Raw genomic sequence first — 25,696 nt, 5'->3', positions numbered from 1 at the left:
ATTCTGGTGAGTGGTGTTGGCCTAGATAAGAATGATTGTGCAAGTGCAATCCCAAGCTTAAATACTCACATGCCATTACCCCATGATGCAGCTTCACCAAGGGACTCGGGCTCATGGCCTGTTGCTACATTATGTACCATGCTGTAGAAACATTTAATTTCTGACTAATTCGTAGCCACTCAATTGCCAGAAATTCCATTTTTCTTGGCATAACAAGTTTCCACAACAACTACTTCATAAAAGGCTTTATAAAAGTGCTATCGCAACATACCTTTTGTAGGGCAGGTAATGTTTCATTGATAACAATGTCTAAAGAAGGTGCAAACTCCATGTCATGAACCTGTTGACAATAATTATTATTGTTAGTAATAATTTGCAATCAAGACAAATTTCAAGATGCACCTTGTCCACAGCTGTTTTTGAAGTAAAATGAGCCACTCAACTTGGAAAATGGGTCGTCTGTAAACAGTGAAAGTGTTGATGCCACTGACTTGAGGTTTTAATCTGTAGGTTAAGTTAAAGTTAAAGCCCACAGGCAAAATGCAACGGTAAGAGAATACACGAGGAGATGTAACACCCTTGAAAACATTCATGAAGTTATTGGTGATCCTCGTCCGAGACAAGTATATGGCTTCTTGTCCGATCAGCAAAGCAAGTATAATTGGATTCTTGTTTTGTTCTTTATTTTCCCAGGCGATATCAGTGATGTTTTTATTTCTTTGTTACCTTCTGATCTTAATAATAAAACTTATCAAACATAGAGTCATAGTACCACAAGGATGGCACCATGTCTCGAATGCTCATCAAAGTTAAGCCCTGTTTGGTGGGGTTCCTGCTTGGATGTGTGACCAAATTCGAATACCCCGTATTGCAATAACTTTTTTTTTTCTTCCCTTTCCAAGGCGATATTAGTGACTGCTGACTCCCAGTCTTGTGTAATGTCTTTTTTTTTCTATTACCCACTATTTTGTTCAAATCATTTCACCATGTCCATATTCATCTTTGAAGTATTTACATGTATTTACAACACTGTATAAATAATAGCGAAACGTGTCATTCGAATTCTCCTCAATTCTCTTGTCTGTTGATCGTCTTTTTGGCGTCCACATTAGTCTCCTTTAGGAATTCAATTCAATTTTTCTGACGAGCACCCCTGATCTTCTCAAATGGAAGTTCCCCTTCCCTGGATTCCAAATGTCTAACAGGAAGTGAAATTCTATAAAAATGTCCCTACTTGGGGGTATAAAGGGGGAAAAGTTGCCAATAAAGCACCAATGTTCTTCTGTACCTGAATTACATCAATGTAGTCTAGTCCTAAGCGCTTTAAGCTTTCCTCAACACTTTGTAAGGTTCTTTCAGCAGAGAAGTCAAACATCTTTTCAGTTTCTGGCTCATATCGACATACCTGTTAAATAATACATGATAACAATATCAATGAACCTTGCAAGACCTAAACACACAGGCTAACAAGTTACATGTAGGATTGATCAAAGGTTCTTTAAGGTTACCGTATACCTTCAGAGCACCCTCAGAGGTGTCTCGCGTCCAAACCCCTATATCAAATTAAAGCTTATAGAGCTGGCTATCATACCATATTAAGAATTTTGAAATAATTAAATGAATTGTTGAGTTTTTCATAACCTCTAAATGTGAGCATCTGAATCATCTTTTTGGTCCCTTTTGAAAGCTACTAGTCAAAGGGAACTTGTTCGTTTGCCCTCAAATTTGGACAGTAGCTAGTTTGACATATAAAGAACAAGAACATGTCTGCAAATTTTGTGAATTTCCAAATATTTTTTCTCCAAGAGCGATTTTTCTATGATCACTACACATTTTTTAAATCCTATTTCAGCAATGTTCTATAACTTTCACTGTGTCACTTGAATAAGGCATATTGCAGACACATTTTTGTAGTGCTTTGGGTCCGGAAACTGAGGGACAAATTAAATAAGCGAAAGACAAAATTCACTTTGAATTATAGCTTTCAAAAGGTGATTTGCACGTTTGCATTTATAGGTCGTAAAAAAATTCACCAATTCATTTTATTTCAAAATTCTTGGTATAGTTTGACAGCCAGCTCTTTAAGCTATAAATTGATATGGGGGTTTAGGTATCTACAGTTTACACCGGACATGCTACATCACTTGGATGTGAAACACCTCTAAAGGTATACGGTAACTAATTGGCCACGCAATCTACAAATGTTAAGCACAAGCAACAGTTGGCAGTGCTAATTGAGTCTTTTGTCCTCAAATCGTTTTGACTGGAGTTATTACAAGCATCTTCATTCATCCATTACACCCAAAAATCCTTGAATCACATTCAGAGGATAGAAATTACTCACACAAGAGCAGGCCCCAAACTGACCAAATGGCGAACAATGATCAAATTTTTACCCCTTGAATTTTTAGGTTTATTAAATAGAATTCCATGAAAGATTAAAAATGCTGCTTACCATTTGCAAATATCTGCATTGGTTCTAGAGATATTCAAGTTTTAAAATGTATAAAATGTGCAAATGAGATACCTGATGACATTGTGTACTCAACCAAATATTACATCAAGTATATAAATAGCGCTATCTCGGACAATGCAGCAAAAACCACTGACACTTGGCAGGCTAATAGTTCTACATGCATCACTTCAAAACCTCGAAAAACATTAAACAAGGCCATGAACTCGACCTAACATATTTGTATGCTTGCTGAATCATTCAGATGAGGCACCACTGGAAAATATCAATATCGAGCACTAAAGGTGGCCAGAAAAGCCTTAATTTGGTCTGGAACCCGGTATGTTGCCATAGGAACAAAAATGTTAAGCTCATATTGTGGAGCACCTCTAGTAGAGTCTTACTGCAAAGAATCAAACATTTCTGTTACAAGCTGGCTGAGATATCTTTGTTCATCATATTTGATCAAAATTCAGTTAGGTTTATGATGTCATCACTTCGCTAATTTGCATATTTTGAAAGCTTGAATATCTCTCGAACAAAAGGAGATATTTGAAAATAGTACACAGCATTTTTCTTCTTGTACAGACTACTTTCTATGTTTTAAAATGACTTAGATAAGAAAGATGTTGCAGCCGCATTTAATTGTTATTTTTTCCGTTTGTCTGTGCATTCTTTCGTAATCATTGCATTCTTTTCGTTTATCTCGCTTTCACGTTATCGATGTTCTGTTAGGTTTTTTCGCATAATTTTGCTTTGTTTTAGTCCCCTTTGTATGCGTCTTTCTAATTTATTTGTGCATTTTCTTCGCGACGCTACCATCATCTCGTCTCGTTTACCGCCCTGCCGTTTTCCTTTTTTTACGTGTATCTTAGTATCCTAGTCATACAACGTTTGTAAGTATCGTCTACCTTCGGCTCGTTATTTCTGTTTCTTTTATTGTATTCGTCTATAACTTGTAATTTATTTTGTTTGTAGTAACCGCTCCCTTTTCAACGCTTCTGTTCGCACTCGTTAAATTGTACATTTCGTCTTATCGATTAAAGGCCAAGTAGCGTGTTGGACGTTGACTACAATATCCGTTGAAACGTTGTGGATCCAATCGAAAGCACTGGAAGCCAACAGGAACAAATTGGATTGGAAAGCGACAGTTTAGAATCTGCAGGCACGGCCCTCTTAACCGGTGTAACAAGGCGAAGGCAGTGCACCGAGAAAGGAAAGGCCTATATCGCTCATCTTTGATGGACAGACTGTCAAACTGTCAATAAAAGAATCCAACGGCAAATTAAGGAAATTGTTTCTTCAGCAAGTACCAAAGAAAACGTGCACGTCGTGGAAAGGAATCTGACTGCATTTCGTGTCACCGTGGAAGAATTAACGAGATGCGTCGCTGTATTGTTGGACGACCTCGAGGGTGAAGGTGACCAGCTAACCGTAGCTAACGATTGGTATGCCGAAAAGAGTAAGCAAATAAGCGATTTTATTGAAAAAACCGTTCGCTAGATTTTGTCTGCGAAAGAGGTCCTCGAGCAGAATTTGGAGGTTAGATCTCAAGCCAGTTCAAGACGTACGCAAGCATCGCATCGCTCTCACGCAACATCGAGATCCTTAAACATCTCCACCAGAGCGAAAGAAAAGGCAAAAGCGGCCGAATTAATGGCAAAAGTGCCTATGTTGGAACAAAGGCAAGAGCTAGAGAAAAGGGCCAAGAGGTTACGTTTAGAAGAACAATTAGCAGTCGCCCAAGTTCGTGAACGTGTGTTCGCAGAAATCGAGAATGACGTCAAGGAAGATTTAAGCCACCAGCCGGAAATGCCTTCAGGAGCCTCTCGTGTACCAGGAATTTCTCTCTCTGGGCCATCTTTTCTGCCTGTATCCAGTATTTACACTGTTCCAAGCCCAACGTCGAACACTGTAACGAATGTGAACTTTACTGGGGGTTTCCATGATGATGCTCCTATTACACAAACACCTCCTAAGCCGACGCGACATCCTACGAAGTTAAACCCTCTCGCACCTGAGTTTCACGTCACCGACACACAGCCAAATACGCAGTTTTGTGACATTCTTCAGAAACAAAACAGATTAACTGAACTGTTGGCGGAACAACAACAACAGAGTTTACTTCCGTCACTCACGCTGACTAAATTTACTGGCAATCCTTTGGAATATTCCACATTTACTAGAAGCTTTGAATCCCAAGTGGATGCTAGAGTGAGCGCTAACGATGTTCGTTTGCAATACTTGGAGCAATACTTACAAGGAGAACCGAAGGAGCTCATCAAAGGATGTCGTCACTTGGATAGAAACAGCGGCTACATAGAAGCTAAGAAACTCCTACAGGAGAAGTACGGGGATCCTTACAAGATATCGAATGCGTACATTAAGAAGATTAACGAATGGCCTCACATACGGTCAGGAGATGAACTGGCATTAGACCGACTTTCCATCTTTCTCGGTCAGTGCCGGAGCGCAATGTCGACCCTAACCTTTCTATCCATCCTCAACCACCCACACAACTTACAAAGTATGGTGTCAAAGCTTCCTTTTCCGCTCCAAGACCGATGGAGGTGAGAAGCCAATAAAAGTAGACTTGCTAGAGGAATGATCCCCACATTTGATGATTTCATGACCTTCGTAAACACCGAAGCAGGGATTGCAACAGATCCAGTCTTTTCGCGAGGAGCCCTCCATCACTTGGATGGCTCATTAGATCGCCCTGATCGTTCCAACAAAGGCAAAGGTTCTGGGAAGCCTAAAACTTTCGGGGACCGTGCTCGTGCCCCGCATCACGTCTCCAATCACGCAACAGATGTAACCGCTGACAAAACAATTGCTTCACGTAACCCTACCATCATTTGTAAGCTTTGCAACAAGGGGCACAACTTAGACGATTGCCAAGCCTACTTGAAGAGATCTTTACCAGATAGGAAGGAGTTCCTCAAAGAAAAGGAGCTCTGTTTCTCATGTTACGATCCTGGCCACAGATCTAACGGGTGCGCCCAGAGGAGAACTTGTAAGAAGTGTTCACGTCGTCATCCCACGGGACTTCATGATGACAACTTCCGCATCAATCAAGTAGCCTCCAAGCAGCAGATCCCCCCGCCTCCGCAGCGTAAGGATCATGTTGTGAATGCTCACACTGAAATGGCCCAAGCAACCTGTAATGCCACTGGCGCTGAGAAGTCGGTCTCCGCTGTACCCATCATTCCTGTCAGGTTGAGATCTGCAGAAAGTGAAGTCCTCACTTACGCCATGCTTGATGCTTGCAGCACCGGTTCCTTTGTTCTAGAAGATATCGCATCCAGTTTGGGTGTAAAGGGTACCGATACACAGCTGATGGTGAAGACCGTCAATGGCACCAAGTTACACGACGCCAAGGTTTTGAACGGATTGGTCGTTTCAGATTTAAAGGGTGACAATACCATGCAATTACCGAAGATCTTCACCAAAAAGGACCTTTCTACCTGCGATAACATCCCTACGCCTGAACTTGCTCATCGATGGAAACATCTTAAAGGCATAGAAGCAGATCTGCCACCACAGTTACCTAATGCCAAGATCAGTCTTCTGATTGGCTCTAATTGTCCGAAAGCTCTCGAGCCAATGGATGTATTAGCAAGCGAAGATGGTGGTCCATTTGCAATTAAAACGTTTGCTGGATAGGCAATAGTTGGGCCCTTATACATGTGCTATGAAGAGCATCCTACTGTAAATTGCCATAGAGTTGCTGCAATGGAAGTCTGTTCTGGTAGACACCTCAATCACCACTTCATGGTAGAGAACAAAGTCAGAGAAATCGTTACTCCACAAGTGCTGAACAAGATGTTTGAGCTAGACTTCAGCGAGCGAACTGATGATAAGGAACAAGGACACTCACAAGAAGACAAGAAGTTTCTCAAGATAGTTACCCAGGGTATTCGGCATACAGAAGATAGTCATTACGAGATTCCCCTTCCATTCCGCCGTGACGATGTACGCTTTCCTGAGAACAAGGAGCAGGTCCTTCAAAGAGCACACTGGTTAAGAAAGAAGTTTATCAATAATGAGACATTTTACAAGGACTATGTCAATTTCATGAACAGTATTATTGCCAAGGGATTTGCTAGGAAGGTGCCATCAGATCGTCTATTTGCTAAGACAGGCCAACTTTGGTACATACCCCACCATGGCGTCTACCACGCTAAGAAGCCCAACAAGATCAGGGTCGTATTCGACTGTAGTACCAGGTTCGGAGGAACATCGCTAAACGACCAATTGTTGCAGGGGCCTGACCTGACGAATCGACTCGTAGGTGTTCTGACAAGATTCCGCCAAGGACCGGTCGCCTTCATGAGTGATATTGATTCCATGTTCCATCAAGTCTGGGTACCAGAAGGCCAGCGAGACTTCTTGCGCTTCCTATGGTGGCCTGATGGAGATTTAACGCAGAATCTTGAGGAGTATCAGATGAACGTCTATTTATTTGGTGCAGTTTCCTCGCCAAGTTGTTCAAACTTCGTGCTACAAAAAGCAGCTGATGACGCTGAGGAGGCCGTTGGTCCAGAAACCACTAACATGTTGAGGAAGAATTTCTATGTTGACGACTGCCTTTGCCCAGAAGATACGGAGGAGTCCGCTATTCAAAGAATACGTGGTGTTCGCCATGCCTGTGCACATGGAGGTTTCAATCTGGCCAAGTTCGTTAGCAACAGTAGACCCATACTAGAAAGTGTCCCAGACAAAGCTCGTGCCCAAGACGTGAGAACATTAGAGCTAGGCAGTGGTGAACTTCCGTTTGAGAGGGCTCTTGGCGTTCAGTGGGCAATCGAGTCGGATACGTTTGGTTTCAGAATCGTCCTTAAAAACCAGCCGCTAACCCGAAGAGGAATATTGTCTACGATATCTTCCGTTTACGACCCTCTGGGAATAGCAGCACCCTTTCTGTTGGTCGGAAAGTCAATACTGCAGGATCTGTGTCACACCAAGTTAAGCTGGGATGAAGACATTGGCGAAGAGTACCGTGTACGTTGGGAGAATTGGAGAAGCCAGTTGCCTGCCCTGGAACGTTTCTCTATGGAGCAATGTCTCAAACCTGCAAACTTTGGTACAGTCGTCTCCAGACAAATCCACAACTTCTCTGATGCTAGCTCAACGGGTTACGGTCAAGTGACATACCTCAGAATTGAGAATGAGAAAGGAGACATCCATTGTGCGTTCCTTATGGGGAAAGCCCGCGTAGTTCCTGTTAAGACCATGACAATTCCACGCCTCGAGCTTACGGCAGCCACAGTTTCAGTTAGAGTGGGAGAGATGATTGCTAGAGAGTTAGACGAACCTGCTGAGAGTAAGACTTATTGGACAGACAGTACAACTGTTTTGAAGTACATCCGAAATGACAAGAAGCGTTTCCACGTGTTTGTGGCAAATCGCGTGCAAACAATAAGAAATGCAACAAATCCTAACCAGTGGAGGTACATTGGGACCGACATTAATCCAGCTGATGACTCGTCATGTGGTTTGAAAGGCCATGAGTTATCCAAACAGCATTGTTGGATTACAGGTCCAAATTTCCTATGGCTACCCGAGAGCGAATGGCCTCAACTTCCTGGTGACTTGGACGACATTTCCTACAATGATCCTGAGGTTAAGAAGGTTCTTGTGAACAGCATGGATGTTGAAGAGAACGCAGACCTTTTGAAGAGGCTCACACACTTTTCCGAGTGGCACCGTATGAAAAAATCCATTGCCTGGATACTCCGTCTAAAACCTAACTCCGATGAGAGGGCATTGCTTTCCAAGGATGGAGCTGACAAAGTGAGACGTACAGCAAACGTGAAACGCAAGCCCTTAAGAGTAGAAGAATTAGACAGAGCGGAGAAGACCATTCTGAAATTGGTACAAAGCGGTGCATTTCCCAAAGAAATAGAAGCTCTGCAGAAAGTTCGACAAGTAGATTGTGAGAGTGACCGCCAATTTGTAAAGGCAATAAAGTCCGAAATCAAGAAATCTAGCACATTGTATCAGCTTGATCCTTTCCTGGACCGGGACGGACTCATAGATGTCGGCGGAAGACTAAGCAAGTCAGAAGAGTTTTCAGAAGGCTTTAAGCATCCTGTAATCCTCCCGAAGAAGAGTTTCATTGTGGACCTCATAATTCACGACACCCATACGAAGGTCGCCCATGCTGGCAGGGGCATTACACTGAGCGAACTAAGAAGTCAATATTGGATACCTAATGCCAATTCTGTTGTGAGACATTTCATCTCCAAGTGCGTGGTGTGTCGTCATCTTCGTGGAATGACAGGTGAACAAAAGATGGCTGACCTTCCTAAGGAGCGAATAATGCCCTCCCGTCCCTTCACATATAGTGGCATTGATTATTTTGGTCCCTTCTACATCAAGCAAGGACGGAGAGATGTTAAACACTATGGAGTACTATTTACCTGCCTAGCTAGCCGAGCAGTGCACATTGAAACGGCCGACTCATTGGAAACGGATTCCTTCATTAACGCCCTTCGACGATTCACAGCAAGGAGAGGGCCAGTACGTGAGATCAGATCAGACCAAGGCACCAACATCGTAGGAGCAGAAAGCGAACTAAAGAAAGCTTTAGACGAGCTGGACCACAGCGCAATCCAAAGGAATCTTTGCAGAGACTTCAATGCTGACTGGATTATCCAATGGAAACAGAATCCTCTGGCAGCGTCCCACATGGGTGGCGTTTGGGAGCGCCAGATACGATCTGTCAGATCAGTTTTGTCTGCATTGATGCGAGAACACGGCCACACCCTCGACGATGAGTCCTTTAGAACCCTATTAACCAAGGTAGAATGCATCATCAACAGTCGCCCGCTCACTGTCCCATCAAGCGATCCTGAGGATCTGGATCCACTCACACCAAATCAGATACTGACTATGAAGTCAAGGGTTGTCATGCCTCCGCCAGGAAACTTTCAGAAAGCTGACTTGTACCTCCACAAAAGATGGAAACATGTGCAGTATCTTTCCAATGTCTTTTAGTTGAGATGGAGAAAAGAGTACGTCCAAAATCTACAAAAGAGAGTAAAATGGAACCGCCCCCGAAGAAACTTCGAAAAGGGAGACCTGGTACGGATCGTAGATGATCGAGCCTCAAGAAACGACTGGAGCATGGCCCGAGTTGTCGACGTACACCCGGATTCAAATGGACAGGTCAGGTCGGTCAGAGTTACCACGGCAACAACAACCCTAGATCGCCCAATCGACAAACTTGTGCTGATACTGGAGAATGAGAAATGAAGACCAGGCTAAATCCCAGCCAGAGGAGCCATAAGGAGTGGAGAACTGTGTTATGAACTTTAACGTTAAAAACTGAGAACTTAAGAGTTTTAGTAAACTCTTAGAGGAGCCAGATGTTGCAGCCGCATTTAATTGTTATTTTTTCCATTTGTGTGTGCATTCTTTCATGATCATCGCATTCTTTTCGTTTATCTCGCTTTCACGTTATCGATGTTCTGTTAGGTTTTTTCGCATAATTTTGCTTTGTTTTAGTCCCCTTTGTATGCGTCTTTCTAGTTTATTTGTGCATTTTCTTCGCGACGCTACCGTCATCTTGTCTCGTTTACCGCCCTGCCGTTTTCCTTTTTTTACGTGTATCTTAGCTTCCTAGTCACAACGCTTGTAAGTATCGTCTACCTTTGGCTCGTTATTTCTGTTTCTTTTATTGTATTCGTCTATAACTTGTAATTTATTTTGTTTGTAGCAACCGCTCCCTTTTCATAGCTTCTGTTTGCACTCATTAAATTGTACATTTCGTCTTATCGATTAAAGGCCAAGTAGCGTGTTGGACATTGAGTACAATAAAAGATGTGATTTTCGTTGTAGTACCACTTTAAAACTGTAAACCATGCACTTTGCCAGATGACCTTTACAAGAACCTGCAGGGTCTGAAATTAACTTTCTTGAACAGACACCAACTAAACCAGTATGCAAAGATGGTTGTCTCCAATAGCACAGGGCTAGTGGATTTTGCAGTCAGGCAAGGAAAGTTTCTTGGAAAAAGTTTTGAGGGAATTCAAATTGCAGAGGTACAGTTAGAGATGAACTTTAATGGGGCCGCTAAGTGAGAATGATGTTTGGGCTAGTACATCGTAGTTACAGCTTGCCCAAGGAGCAAGTTAAGCTTGAAAATTGGTTTTCATGGCACCCTATTAACACCTTTTTTAGCTGCACCAGAAGGAAAAATCTGGTTGCCACAAAGTGTCCACAAACTTTTTCTACACAGTGAAACACAAATAATGACACAAAGGTTTTCAAGATTGAAGACTTTTTCTTTTTGCTTATAAAACATAGTTCTTCTTGTGACCAATCGTAAGAGTCCTAGCCCACCCTGTATAAAAGCATTAATAAAATTGTTATCAGGGCTGTGCTCTAGAGGCACCTGGGTGCCACGAGCAACTAGCTATTGCCTTTGGGCAACTTACTTTTTTCATATATTAAGCTTAATTATGTGCTGGACACACAGGATATCATGGTCAGGAGCCTCGAGGCTTCTCTTAGCCTTCATTATGTAGCTTGCATTTTAGTTTAAAAGAGGTTTTCTTTCTTAGATTGAATCTATTGAACACTGGGCTCAAACTTGGCAGTCGCCAGATTGCCAGAGGTGACTTGAACCTACCAGGGCAAAATAATTCTGTGCACCAAATGTAATGCGAACTACAAACTTGCAATAAAAAAAGGAACCAATAGTTTAATAATTAGTAAGACTACCTTGTTTTTCTCTTCCCCCTAATTCTAATTTCACTGACTTCATTGAATGTTTAGTTCATAAGTGGAAAATTCCAAGAGAACTTAATCCATAAATAATTCTCATTCGTCCATCCATTTTATTTGGTCATGGGTGACTTAGAAATCAATGATACTGGCCCAGCTGGCCACCAGGCACTGAAGTTTCAGCCCTACTGAACATAATGCAGCATAACACCACTTTCTTTTCAAATGTATCAGTATCATCAAAGTCATTTCACATTTAACTTGTACTATGATTGCATTTAGTTAACATGGAGATCACCTTCTCCTGATAAATGGAAGCCCATGATATACCAAAACCTTGAATGAATTCCTTGAACTTTCTGCTTCTCCTAACCAAAATATGTTTTTGAAGCTTTTCATGGTCTGTAGGGTAGTCTGTCGACCCAGTCCATAGTGGCGGTCCGCAGACCAGGAGTCAATGTTTTCGGGTTACCCTTATCCCAATGATTAAAATTGTTGAACCCCATTATCTTCAAATCTTAACAAATGAAAACGAAAAATACTTCAAGATGTCTGGGTTTTCCAGATATTTCATAGCAAGTGACTGAAAAAGTATTTCTAAGGGAAAATGATTTGAGTTCGAGATAGCAGCAGTTCAAGATAACTGAGTTCAAGAGAGTGAGGTTGTTCAAACTGTAACAGAAGGAAATATACCTTTGTAGCAATGAAGTATGCTTCTCGAGGAATACCTTTTAGAGCCTAAATACAAAACAGACGTAACAAGTTAGTTGTCATAACATCAAACACAAGTTTAAGCGAAAAGGTGCTACTTTTTGACATACAGCTATCAGTCACAAGTGCCTCTCTCTACCCAGGTTTAAATTTATTATATATTCTCGGGGACAGAATACTGGGAGCTACTTGTGATGGACTACACTGTAACATCCTATCCAGGAGAAGTAAGAATACTCCTAGCTGCTTCATCCTACACATACTGGAGATAAACAGTGCTCAAGAGCTGTAGGCCACTGGTGTTTAAAAGCCTTTTTTCCTATGTAGGATATGTTTTTAAAAATACCAGTCTATACTCAAATATTGAATTAATTTTGATTAACAGTTCTTGAGTAACAGTATCTGTTGTTGTAATCATGACTTGATTAAACGCCCTTTTTAGTGCAAAGTGGTTGGGACGGAGGACTATTGGGGTTAGAATATTGGGAAAGCGGGAAAGGAGCTTCAAGAAAGTGAAATGCTTAGTTACTGATCAAAGACATGGCCCTCAGTTGTCAATAATTTTGACTATAAAATGTTTAAGCACGCAACTGGAACGATGATCCTGCTGGTATACATTGGATCAATAGTGATCTAATCGGCTTTACATACAAAATGAAGAATGCAAAAGCAAAAACCGACACAACGTAGCTAGGATGATTTTTTGAAGGTGTATTATATTTCAGCTGGCCAAACCAGCCTTCTTCAGGTACAATGAAAATTTTACATTGGGACGTGTTTTTATGTAGCCGATATTTACGTAATACCAGAAATACGTAAAAGTAATTGACAGTGTAAATTAAAGATAAACATACAGTAAAATAAAATAACACGATAAAAGAAAACAAATGGAAACAATTAATATGTTTCTTCGCAGATGTTCAGACCATCAGGATCAATTGTTCTGCCTTTTTGAATTAAAAAAGCTTCCCTGGCCTTACGGATAGAGTCCCGGTTCGAACAGATTTTTTCGATGGGGATTAATTGCATGTCGTTAGCAGTGTGGTTAGGAGAGGACAGGAAATGTTCAGTAGCTGTAGTAGGTTTAGATTTGTTGTTAGGGCTATCTATGGTATGATGGTGTTCATTAAATCGGTCTTTTAATCGTTGTTTCGTCTCTCCTATGTATTGTAAATTACAGCGGTTACATTGAATCATGTAGATGAGGTTTTTAGTGTCACAGGTCAGGTTAGATTTTATGGGGTGCGTTTCCCTGGTAGAAAAGAAGGTATATGTAGTAAGTCTGTGAGAAATGTAAGGACAAGTAGCCACAACGGAAAGAACCAGAAGGGAGTTGGGGATTAGAAGAATTAGAAGAGAGTTTAGCTGTAACTAGTAACTCATGAAGGTTAGGGGAGCGTCTGAAGGCTACAACAGGCAAATGCTGAAAAACATTTTTGCAGCCATTAGAAGAGAGCAACAAATTGTAAAGTTTTTTGATGATGTTAGAGATGTGAGGAAGTGATGGATTGAAGGTAGTTATAAATGGTATACGTTTAGGTTTGTTGACGTTGTTGGGGAGAGAGTCTAGAGAGTGCGGGGGATGTCGGCGGCTCGTCGTATTTGTTTGGTGACAAAATTATGGTTGTAACCTCGTTTAAGGAGGTAAGTGGTAAGTTGAGCAGCGCAAGTATTAAACGTGGCATCGGTAGAACAGACACATCATAAGCGGAGTGCTAGACTGAAAGGAATGGCTTTTTTAGTATGTAAGGGATGACAAGATGAATAGAGTAGATGTTGGTGTTTGTCTGTAGGTTTGGTGTAGAGGTCAGTAGATATACTACTGCCGTTAGTCACAGAGACACTAACGACAAGAAAAGGTATGTTAGTAGAAGAGTGTGAACTGGTGAATTTAATGGTGGAATGAATGGCAAAATTTCTTGAACAAAATCTTTTAATGTAAGGCATTTCCATTTCTCATTAAAGAGCCTGGCAGTTTTGTTTTCTATTGCAATGTGCCTTTCAGTCATTATGTTTTCTCGAAGAGTAAAGATTGTTCATTTAGGTTACATTTTAAGTATTTTGCCACCAACAAAGCCAAGCTTAGGGTAAAATGATGGCGCTTGAGTGGGTTTGTAGGTCCGTCAAAAATTGTTGAGTCTGGTAACTGAATGTTTTCACTGGTGACTTGCGACCACCAGTCAAAAGATTCATTCCAAAATAAAGCTACATGGGACCACTTTAAAAGCGTATGCTGGATTGTATGCTGTTCACTTTTACATAGATAGCATAAATCATCAGCTATTATGTTGGCTCTTTTAAGTTTGTCCTTAGTGTAGATGATATTGTGGTTTATCTTGAATTCAAACATTATTAACTTTGTAATTTTCATGACAGAAAAAGGCCATTTATATAATTTTTGGATTTCAGAAGGCTCTACTCCATAACTAATAATTCAGTTTTCATTGGTAGGTGGTTGAAATTTGTTCTCAACAACTATTTTGTGCAGAGCAGCATTGGAAAGATTTTCTTCCTTGTCGTACCAGTTCTGTTTCCGTGTTTGCCTCTGTCTACCAGAAGGTGAAATTTTCCATTTATTTTTAATTGCACTGAGAAGGCCATAGTATACAGGGAAACTAGATTTAACTTTGAAAAGGTTATGTTAGGAATTTTCTGCTATTAGGGTTTAAGAGGTGTTTAACTTTTGTAACACCTGCCTTGTGCCATGACTCATAAAATATTGGTTTAGTTGCAATTTTTATTTCATGGTTGTTCCATATTATGGCATTGTATGGATCTGTTTTTTCTTGACCTATTTCAGCTTTGATTTTTTTTATCATTTCCCAACAATTTAGAATTTCTAAATAGAAACAAGGAATGCTGTTTAAATTGAGTTCTTTGGTTTTACAACTGCATGACAGTATTAGAACTTAAAACTGCCTAGGTGTCAAGTCATGTAATTTGGGATGATTTTCCACGGCACGTTCACCTCTGTATTAAATCTTCTCACCCATGAAGCTTTCAAGGTTTTATTCATCGACTCAAACTCACTCATTTTTATTCCACCCACATTCCTGTCTCCAATTAATGTATTTGTTTTAATTTCATGTAGTTTGTTATCCCATACAAAATCCAATATGGTTTCATCAACCCTTTTGCTGCAATTTTCAGGTAATGATAAAACTGAGGACATGTGCAATATGACAACATACTAAAAGATTGTAACAGAAATTTGTTTACTTTGTGTAGGAGTTGGGGAGGAGCATATGAACTCCCTAACAGGGTAGGTGAGGCACATGGCCCTTTGAAAAATACTTAGAAATTGCCTCTTTTCTACTCCCCAGAGGTTTTTTGGTGTTTATTGTGTTTGGTCATTTGCATATTCTATGGGGGCAGTAAGGCATTGTGTGTTGAGGTTTTCTACTAGACAACAAAATTCTGTACTTAGAACCAAAACACATGCACCTTTAAAGAGTTCAAAATGGTATGTAATAAGCATCAAGAAGACTCAACGGATGGTAATAAAGAGGCCGATAATGGCTTAGAAGCAATGATATTGACCTTTGAGTTGCAAGAAGGTTTGAATCAAAGGTCTTTCTGAATTCATGTGAAACAAAAACCACACTAATAAACACTGCGGATAGGAATAAAATGCACTTTCTTGTCCACAATACGGAGATATCGATAGTTCAACCGAATGTATCGTTTATTAAATTAGCATTCTCTTCTAGAGGAATAGTTTTGGTGTTACAGTCGAATCTCCCATAAGTGACCATGTCAATGTCAAGCCTACAGGTGTAGGTGGTTGCTTACAGGAGGTGGTTGCTTACTAGAGCTTAGACCATATTGGATTGATGTTGACCAAAATTTTGCTTCATTAGCATATGGTAACTGCAGAGACTTACCCCATGTCTTAAATTTCTTATTCATGTGAAAAGCCAATTTCGAGAAAAACTCTGGTACTTTCCATTGAGAAATTTCCATCTCATGTACTATCCAGGAATGCAATAATGTTACAACACCTTACTATCCACTGGGCGTTAAATTGAATCATTAACAGTAATTAATTTAGAATATGCTTTTATTTCAATCTTCTGTAACTAAGTATGATGACTCGAGATAACTATTACTAACAAAAATTATTAAATATTTGACTAATTATTGTAAAAAATACGGACCTTGCCTAAAACAGTCTCTGCTTTGCCATGACCATACCAGGGAGCAACATCGATATAGTTAATCCCGTTCTTTATTGCATGGTGGACAACTTGAACTGACTCCAAGTCATTAGTTTCCCTGAAAACACTTCCAAGTGATGAAGCACCTATAATCATTTAAAAAGTAACAGTCAGAGTGATTTATATTTAAGAATGTCTAATACATCAACTCCCCCTCAGTAGTGACCAAAAAAACTTAGAAAAGAAAACGATTTTTACTTGTAGTATAATTTACATTTGTCTAAATTTCAAAAGCTTAATTTTTCTTGAAAGATATTTTGAGTTTCTATAGCATGCATAACCCTGAGGTCAGAGACTCCCCTAATTCTAATTTGAATTAGACCCCTAAAGGAGATCAATCTGGGTGTGGCTCAAGCTTTATTTGAACCCTAAAACTAAAAAGATGCCAAAATTTACTCTGTAAAACAGATTAGAGTCCATTACCAGCTGCTGTTCAAAAAAAGGAGCCTGCGCTAGATTGTAGACCAGACTCGAGAGATCCACACTCGAGAGATCCACATAAATCAAGCCTAAAAGCAGAAATAAGAACATTTTTTATTATTATTTCTTCGACTGCACCCTAAAAGATACTTTGACAGCTAAAATTAGTGGTATTTTGTCATGAACACCCTAAGTGAGACCAAAATCCCCTTATTAAAGCGAGACGAAGAGCATCCCCGGCCTTTTCATGTGGGAGTCTCCCCCTGGGTTGCATAGCAAAGTTCCTATACAAATTAGAGTCCTCCGTTCTGCATTTTGGGCTGGCATAAAACAAGACGAGTGAAGAAATGCTTGCCAGCAAACCCCACAATTTTAACCATTTCATCACCTGTCGTTCTTCTCTCTAAACTGCCCAGAACACCAAGTGTCTCTGGCACTGGGTCCCGAAATTGTGTACATTACTTTAATTGCAATTTTCAAAGAGAGGGAAGCATACCAGCATGATTTTGATCCTTAAAAAATTATCCATTTGGTTCCATTCACAGGGCTGAAAAATTAAAACTGAATGAACAGGAACCTCCCAAAGTTTGAAAATCTGTATTTTTGGTAAAAAAAAAGCAACATGTGGTCCTATTAAAAACATGTGTCGAACGAATGAGTGCTCAACAATGCACTAACATTAAGAAGCCTATTAGAACATGGAGAGGGTTTGTGACTGGTGCAATGTGACAACAACAATAGCTTTATTTACTCGTACATTTACAGTTTTTTTTTTATATCAGTAAAATGTAAAGACAAAGAAAAAAGTGTACTGCATGAGTCTGGAGACTGAAGTAACCAAGGGTTTTCTAGTAATGTAATGTTGATTGCAAAGTACATGAGATTCACATGTCTTGAGTTATTCATATAATCATTTCATGAGAAGGAAAAGATTGTCAAATTGCTGAATAGCAAAAGTGGGGATGGGCTGAACATTTGGCCTGTTAGCCTCCAAACCAGGTTGTACATGTAAATTGAGTTGTGAATTTAGCAATGTGAATTTAGTGTGTGATGAATTGTTGTGAACATTCTGACTGCATTAGGGAACCAGCCTCACATAAGCACTGTCCTGAGACAAAAAAAGAGCAAAGGAAGAGATGACAGCAGTGGAAGAGGTAAATCTGGAAGAAATCGACAAGGCATACATAAAATAAGTGACCAACCTCACCTAGGTAGCAGGCAAGGAACCAAAGTTAACAAGGATGATGGATACTATGTCTTCAGCTCCTTGGATGGGGAGCAGGATGTGACAAAAACGCTGTCCAATAGCCCGGGACTAGTGAAACGATCGGTCGGCCTAGCACCTTCTTATCACAGGTTGCCCAACAGGCAAGCAAGAGGTGGACATGAGTGAAAATATGTTGGGTATTTTTTTCCAAATGGCAAACTTCAGACGTTCTGTTTAGTAGACAGTTCGTGAGAGAATGTGAAGCAATACAAATCTTTTTTAAAGTAAAATGTACAATTTAAGCAACAGAAATCAATTAAATGATAATTTTTTCCCGACCATGTGTCCCGACAGAGTAGCGGTGGTGCAAGACAAAAGCTTGCCGTAACAAGGTTATCACATATTTACATTGTTGCCCATGTAGTTAATAGTTTGTTTAAGTTAGTTAGCAAGGTCAATTCAACACCATTTGTCTAGTTGTCTTGAAGCATATGTAACCATGGATAGCAAGGAGCACTGGAGCAGTAGCCAAGATTTCATTTGGTTATTCATAGAATGACTGAACAACGTTTCACATACATGAAACGTGTGACAAGTTACAAACACTAAGGCTCAAACTGAATTTACTATCATTTACAAACTACAAAGAGAAAGAGTATGACTTTATTGATGTATTCCTTTCCTGAAAGAAAAATCTAAGCAATATTTGGCAAAACAGCTGTTTTGAAAAACATGTTGCGTGACAACTTTACTTTCCACATGTGTAATGTAATTCCATATGTTGTTTTGACTATGCATAAAGTAAAACTTCGATTGGGTTGTTTAAAACAGCTTAAATTTTCAGACAAGTGCTTTCTTAGATTCTCATACGAAAACTTCTTTGAATGAAGAAAAGTCAGCTGCTATGCCATTTTGGAGTGAAGCACTTCTAAGTCAGTTGTTACTTCAAACACATTTTTAACATAAAATGAAGTTACATCTAGAATCTTCCACGGTCACTTTTTGGAAACTAAATCTCAGAGCCTTAATCTTTCATTACCCAGCAGCTTTGATCTTGACCCAGCAAATATCCTCATAAATGATGTACAATTAAATAGTGTACATTGTGTGACCAAATCAAGGTTTCCCATTGTTTGTGAAAATATGCCGCCTTGCATCTCCGTCTGCAATATATGAATTTTATTACAGTACCAAGGGGATTAAAATAAATGACTTAAGTGTTGTTCTTTGTGGATATGGAATTTTCAAGGGGTAGGGGAACCCAAGTAGAAAAATCATGGAAATTCCAGGAGGTGGGGGGAGTACCGTGAGCCCCCTGGAATGGAAAATCCTGCAAGGTGGAGGATCAAACTGGAACCCCCCCCCCCCCCTCAAGGGGGTATGGATATTTTCTGGAACCACACATTCAGTATTTCTAAATGTTTTGTTTTAATAAGGTTTAATTCAAAAGTGAAATCAAAGAGATTTACTGAATCTAAGCTCTGTATTATTAATTAATTAATTAATTATCATTCTTTTTGCATATTAAATTGTTTAATAATCCTTAATGATCCTCTTTCGAGACCTGGTCTGAGCTGCCACTAAAGATACTACATCTGTACATTTAGGAAATAACACACTGGCTGTGGGTAAAATTTAGGTGGCAGGAAAGGATGACTGGGGAGTAGGGGCCTAGGAAGGAGGCCCTCCTGGGGGAGTACAGATCGGGTGGTACCGGGGGTAGCCACCCTGGAATAAAAGTTCCAGACCTGCCTCCAGGGGTGAGGCCCATATCCCACAGTCCCGGGGGACTGAGGGAACAGTACAGATCAGGTGGTACCGGGGGTAGCCTCCTTGGAATAGGTAATTTCTCCAGACCTGTCTCCAGTGGGCTAGAGCCTTACTGTGGGGTAAAGTGCAGCTAATGGGTGCACTTCCCTGCCACGAATTGCGGAACTTGTTTAACTGAGGGACGCAATTCCCCCACAGTAAGATAAAGTGGGGGCAGACTCTTGAGCAAAGGTCAGATGTCATGTTCATAAAATAAGATTACTTACAAGGTAAAGATAAAGAATGAGAGCTTCTGTGGCTTACTAACAGTTTAGGTACAGTTAAAATAGTAGATTGTGGAGTTTTGATATATAGTTCGTAGCAGTCTGAGCTCCACCGTCCTAGAACTTTAATTAGCCATGCAGGGATGCCTGCTGCGGCTGCAGATGTGGCGGCCCCAATGCGGAAGCTGTGGGAGTAGAAGTTGTTGGACAGGAAGCCGCATTGCTGTAGAATAAACCGGAGCTCCTTGGTGAGGCTTGAGTGGGTTAGCCATGAGCCAGATTGAGAGAACGTAAATAAAGGACAGCTTGCTGGAGGCTGGGCTTGGAGAATGTAGTCTTTCATCGCCATCACAGAACAGATGGGTGAAGTGGACTTTGCTATGGTGAGGGTGCATCCTTGGTGGAAAGGGTCGGTTTTGGATTGTTTTATCCTAACCCGCATAAGGGAAAGGGATTGCAAATAGGGGTGGAAGGTTATATCTTAGGAGGTGAGATGAACCTCAGGGTTGAAGGGGCCATTACAGGTGAACTCACTAGCACGTAAAAAGGCGAAGAATGCTAGGGTGAAGGCTGCCCAAAGCATAATATGGTCTAAATTAGTGCTCAGTGCAGGGCGGAGATAGTTGTGGATTGTGGTGAGGATTTGGGTAGTGATAGGGAAGCGATCGCGTCTTGTTGAGGGGGCTAGGCATTTTATACCTGTCAGGACTTTTTGAAGACGATGCATTTTGTTGATATGGAGGGGGAAGTTGAGCTCACAATGGAGGTCTTGAACGGCAACAAAATAGAGTTTGACTGTGTCATATGAAATGGTTTTGGCTAAGTGAGAGGCAAAATAAATGAGAGTCATTTCTGATGCTGGCAATAGGGGGTTAGAGGGGCCCACCAATCCATGCATGAGGTTGAGAAATGTTTTTGACCTGCCTGGTAGGTTCGCCTTGTGGAGGGGGCAAGAGAGGCATGGAAGTATTGCTGTACAGAGGCTGTCAGATGAGCATTGCTGATGAAGGGATGACGCAGGGAATGAGAGAGGCTGTGGGAGCCAGGGCCCGGAAACGATCCATCTGAAAACCGGAAAAGGGAGTCAGCAATAGCATTATCCAGCCCAGGGATGTGGGTAGCGCTAATAGTGAAGTTATTAATGAGGGTAAGGAGGGTGATGCTGCGGACAAGGTCCATTATCCGGGGAGACTTGGAGTGTTTGGAGTTGATGATGGCTACCACTGACTGATTGTCACACCACATCAGGATACGCTTCCCCGACCAGGTGGGGCCCCACAGGACACATGCCAGGTAAATGGGGAATAACTCCTGCCATTCAATACTGATGCCCCGTTTTTTGTTAAGGGTGTGTTCTGGTAGCCAGTGACCCTGGAACCATAGCCCGTCTAGGAACCCTCCATAGCCTATGGACCCGGAGGCATCTGTGAAAAGTTGGAGGTCGGGGGGTTTGGAGACACGGGAATCAAGAAAAATGCTTACCCCATTCCAGTGTTCTAGGAAATCAACCCACATCTTGATGTCCTTACGGAAACCGGCATTGAGTTTGATGTGCCAGTGGTGGAGATGGGTACCCTTGGTAAGGTGGATGATACGTTGGAGGAAGGGGCGACCTGGGCCAATCACCCGGCATCCGAATTGGAGAGTGCCTATTAGGGATTGAAGTTCTTGGAGGGTGGCTGATTTTTTACAGGACCACTGATGGAGGGCCTGTTTGGTACGAGCGAGCTTGTCTTGTGGGAGGCGGTCCTCCATCGTGTGGGAGTCTTAGAGGATACCCATGAATTCCAGGGAAGTAGAGAGTCAGCATGGTGGTCAGAGCTACTACAGGTTCGGCAGAATGATCCACTCGAGGGCCGAGGAGAGCTGGTCGAAGAGAAAGGGGGCACTGCGCAGACCGAAGGGAAGGACCATATCAAAGAAATACAGGCCTTGTCACTTCATCCCTAGCAGTTCCCAATCAGTTCCCAATCAGAGGGGTGGACCGGGATGTTCCGGAAGGCAGCTTTAATGTCCAATTTGGACATAAAATTCAAAAGCGAAATCAAAGAGATTTAGTGAATCTAAGCTCTGTATTATTAATTAATTAATTAAATAATTCATTATCATTCTTTTTGCATATTGAATTATTTTAGAATTGTTGGAATTACTGTAAATAATGTAGTTAAATTTTAGTCTCTTTTTATTGTAAATATCAAATTTAGGTTTTTAAATTTTATAATTTATTTTATTTATTTTATGTGTCCCCTATTAGTAGAGGGTTTTTTATCCTCGACTAGAATGTATTTGACACATTAATAAAGTTATTGTTAAAAGTTATTGTCGTTAATTATCCTTATGAAATAACATAATTTCAGGCTAACTCCTCACAGATTTGGGCTAGTAAGATGAAATTACAGCTTGCCCAAAGGGCAAGTGGAGTTTTTGAATTTCATCTCACCCTGGGGGAGTCAAACACTTTACCTCTTATGATTGAAAATGAACCTGTCCATGTCATCATAAACTCAGGTGCTACCTGCAACCTAATGTCTGAGCAATTGTTTGATAATTAAGAAGTGTCCAAAGGGAAAAAAAGAATTGTTGAAGAGTGACAGGAAAGTTTATGCAACAGCCCTTAAAGCTTAGAGGAAAATGTGCGTTGAACATTTGTGTACCTGCTACACAAAGGTCATTGAATACTGTAACAGTATTCTTCATAATGTCTTGGACTGATGACACCTTGTTAGGGAGAAGTTCATCTAAAGAATTAGGTATCCTGAAATACTAATTTATATGTTAGATGCTTTTTGTCAATGCTTGTGAATCCAAAGATCCTACTAATAAGATGGCTGTTCTAAAGGCAAAGTGCCCACAAGTGTTTGCTGGGCTAGGAAAATTAAAGAACTTTCACTTGAAACTTAATATGACTGACAGTGTTCCCCTGATCACTTAAGCCATGCAAGGAATCCCTTTCAGCAGGATGCAAAAGGTTATTGATAATCTAGAGGAACCTGAGGCACTTGACATGATAGAGAAAATGAATGGGTCTTCAAGTTAGATTAACCTCCTTGTTGCTGTGGAACAAACAAATGGTGATGTGTGATACCTGGCAAATCAACTAAATGATACTGAGAGAGAAATATCCTATACCAATCACCGAGGTGACTCTGCAAGAAATCTCAGGGGCAAAAGTCTTTTTCAAGTAAGATTTGAAAATAGCGTTTCACCGAGTAGAACTTGATCCAGAGTCAAGAGATATTACCACTTTTGCCAGGCCTAATGGATTTTACTGCTATAAGCATCCATTATTTGGTATAAATATGGCCACTGACAAATTTCAACATATTATCTCACAGATTCTCAAAGATTGCCTTGGTGCTCAGAACGGTCATGATGATATCTATGTACATGTAGCTGTTGCTTCACAAGAAGAGCATGATCACTAGCTGGATCAAGTGAAGAAGAAAGTGGTCTAATGTGGAAGTATGCAATAGATGTGCCAAATAGATTTGAGTAGCATGGAGCACCTTGGTAATCTGTTGTCTGACCAAGGATTACAAGTGTCTGGTAACAAGGTTGAAGCCACTGTGCAGGCAGCGGAAACACAGAATTGACTGATCAGAGCTACAAAGCTTCCTTGGCTTGGCACAATATTGTTCAAGGTCCATTCAGAGCTTTGCTATTAGTGCCAGCCCACTGTGGAATTTGACCAAGGCACATACCACATGGAATTGAGTTACTACTAGAAAGAATGCTTTCCTAGCAACAAATTGATGCAGGCAAAAGGGTATGCACCCAAGAAGCTCGGAGACTCAAGGAGACAATGACATGATCGAGTGACATAGCAGAGGGTGACATGATCTTACTACGTCAACTGAACCAGAGTCATATCGAGTCGAGGAGAAGAATGGCAATGCAGTTATCATTGAAAATTTCATAGGCCAGAGTAAATTGAGCAACATTGGCCACATGAAGAAATTTGTCAGTCCAGAAAGTGAGAGGGTGCTCCTGGTACTGAGTTCCCCAGACCGTCTATGACACATCCTAGGAGGAAGTTACATTCAACTTCCTTCACCAAGACCAACTCCAGAAAAGTCAAACAAACATCCAGTCAGGAAAAGAGAGACGCTGTAGAGGATGAATACACAACTGACACGATACACAAAAACAACAAAGTTTTTCAAACACAATTACTTACAGCTTGAAGAATCACCAACTACAACCAATCTTATTTGCCGAGATATTTTGGGAGTTGTTGAAGCAATTTTCAGTTTTCTGTCTGCTGCTGGACTCCCAGAGGACAAATGTATTGTACAGCCATTTTAGCAGTTGCCTCTTCCTGGGATTCAGTCACTTCAACAGGGTTTATATCCTTTACATTAGAAGTGAATAACTGAGTTTTCTATCAAACCGGCAAACAACTGAAATCTTCTGGTTCCCACCTTCCCTGGTAGCACTAAGATGCAGGATTGCAGTTTATCAAAATAATTCTATAGAATATCATTAGTTTGACAATTGATATTTTGATATTTTACTGATATTTTGGTGATAATAGAATGATAACATCATGAAATCATTCCTATCAAAATATCATTTAATTTATTACATGAGATTATCATCATGATAGCTGCTGAAAAAGTGGTAAATTGAGATATCAAAGTATCACTATCAAATCATCATGAGAATAGCATGGAAAACTATAGTTCACAATAGCAAGCTATAATATCATGTATCACTCTTATTCTCAAATCTCAGTTGAGTGATTTTATCATGTAACAAAGAGGATCAGACACTGACAGTGACTGCTTGATATAAATTATCATGATAATATCAAAATCAGCTAGTTTCACTGCTATTTGCTTGCGGTTAGCTTTTAATGGTTGTAAAGGGACAGCATTGTATTGTATCATGACAGAAGCATATCATCTAGGTGATATGCTTCTGATCATGATTTATCACTTTATCACAGGGGGAAGAATTCTCAATTAATATATGTTCCGATAATATCATGGTTTATCACTAAATCACAGGGGGAAGATGAAATTCTAATTAATCATTAAAATATTCTAATAATATCATGATAACATGTGCTTATATAATAAACACCTAATGCAGAATATTCAAAAATCAATCCCTTATAAAACCAGTGATAAATCATGATATTAGCTACAGTGCTTACAAGCAACATAGAAGATATTTCGTGATTTAATAAATCCATTTTGAAATCACTGGTTATCCTTGCAATCTGATTGGCCCTCAGTGGTATGATTTATTCACGAATCACACTATTTTTTGCTCTAAATTACATCTTTTTCTCAGCCAATGAGAATGGGACAGTAAAACAAAACAGCCAATCAGATTTCAAGGTTAGTTTAACGTAATCAATAAAATTTCGGGAAATCTTAAGGCAAAAAGCCTTGTGTGGAGAATTTTGCAACTACTATTGCCAAAACTTTGTTGTTATTGTTTTTTCAAAAAAAATTGATGAATTTCATTAATTACAATTTCTGAATGATGATTATGAGCTCCTTCAAGCTGAAGACCTTCTTTAATGGAAGTTTCCAACTTTCAGTGCCCATTTTGATGAATATTTTGGGGATTTTTCTTAAAAATCTGCTCAAGATCCGTATGATACCGAGTCCAGTAAATCATAAACAAACGAAAACCACACAACAGCAAATTCAGAGCCATCTCAAGAAGGTAGATGTTTCCAGGTTTGCAGTAGTTTCAAACAAAGCAACAAAAGAGCTCAACTCTGTTGCTTTGAATAAACATAGTCAAAATATACCCTGCTCCACAAAACAGTGAATGAACGAACGTCTTCTGAAGCTGGCGCCAGTCCCACCATCTTGAAAAAATCTTGAAACAAATGGTGCCACAAGAACTTGACAAGGTCCTGAGTATTGAGTTTTACGCCAAGTTCACAGAAAAAAAGGAGATGATA

At 40.4% G+C, this 25,696-nt stretch overlaps 3 protein-coding genes and 2 pseudogenes across 5 annotated transcripts in view; 2 read left to right on the top strand and 3 right to left on the bottom strand.

Moving 5' to 3' along the window:
• The window catches only part of LOC145487509 (uncharacterized), a 75,589-nt gene that overhangs the window by 47,545 nt on the left and 2,348 nt on the right, over positions 1 to 25,696 (bottom strand). For 2 of the 3 annotated variants that reach the window (XM_081466327.1, XM_081466325.1), the window contains exons 2-5: positions 16,054 to 16,199; positions 11,879 to 11,923; positions 1,289 to 1,405; positions 272 to 340 (exon numbers count right to left, since the gene is read on the bottom strand). In XM_081466327.1, coding sequence (XP_081322453.1) covers positions 272 to 340; positions 1,289 to 1,405; positions 11,879 to 11,923; positions 16,054 to 16,199 — 377 coding nt within the window. The remainder of the gene's footprint in view (positions 1 to 271; positions 341 to 1,288; positions 1,406 to 11,878; positions 11,924 to 16,053; positions 16,200 to 25,696) is intronic. The other variant, XM_081466326.1, reaches the window with a different exon arrangement.
• On the top strand, positions 4,109 to 5,060 carry LOC145487545 (uncharacterized). Its single transcript, XM_081466375.1, has one exon. It carries the CDS (start codon positions 4,109 to 4,111, stop codon positions 5,024 to 5,026), a length of 918 nt encoding a protein of 305 aa, XP_081322501.1. The 3' UTR covers positions 5,027 to 5,060.
• On the top strand, positions 4,465 to 6,118 carry LOC145487533 (uncharacterized). Its single transcript, XM_081466356.1, has 2 exons — positions 4,465 to 4,552; positions 5,028 to 6,118. Exon 2 carries the CDS (start codon positions 5,057 to 5,059, stop codon positions 6,116 to 6,118), a length of 1,062 nt encoding a protein of 353 aa, XP_081322482.1. The 5' UTR covers positions 4,465 to 4,552; positions 5,028 to 5,056.
• On the bottom strand, positions 19,769 to 20,671 carry LOC145487547 (uncharacterized; annotated as a pseudogene).
• LOC145487552 (uncharacterized) lies at positions 20,758 to 21,791 on the bottom strand (annotated as a pseudogene).

The sequence above is a fragment of the Orbicella franksi genome, chromosome 5 (assembly GCF_964199315.1).
Source record: "Orbicella franksi chromosome 5, jaOrbFran1.1, whole genome shotgun sequence".
NCBI lineage: Eukaryota > Metazoa > Cnidaria > Anthozoa > Scleractinia > Merulinidae > Orbicella > Orbicella franksi.
Note: the sequence above shows the minus strand (reverse complement) of the source record. Positions and strands in the feature narration are given on the sequence as shown.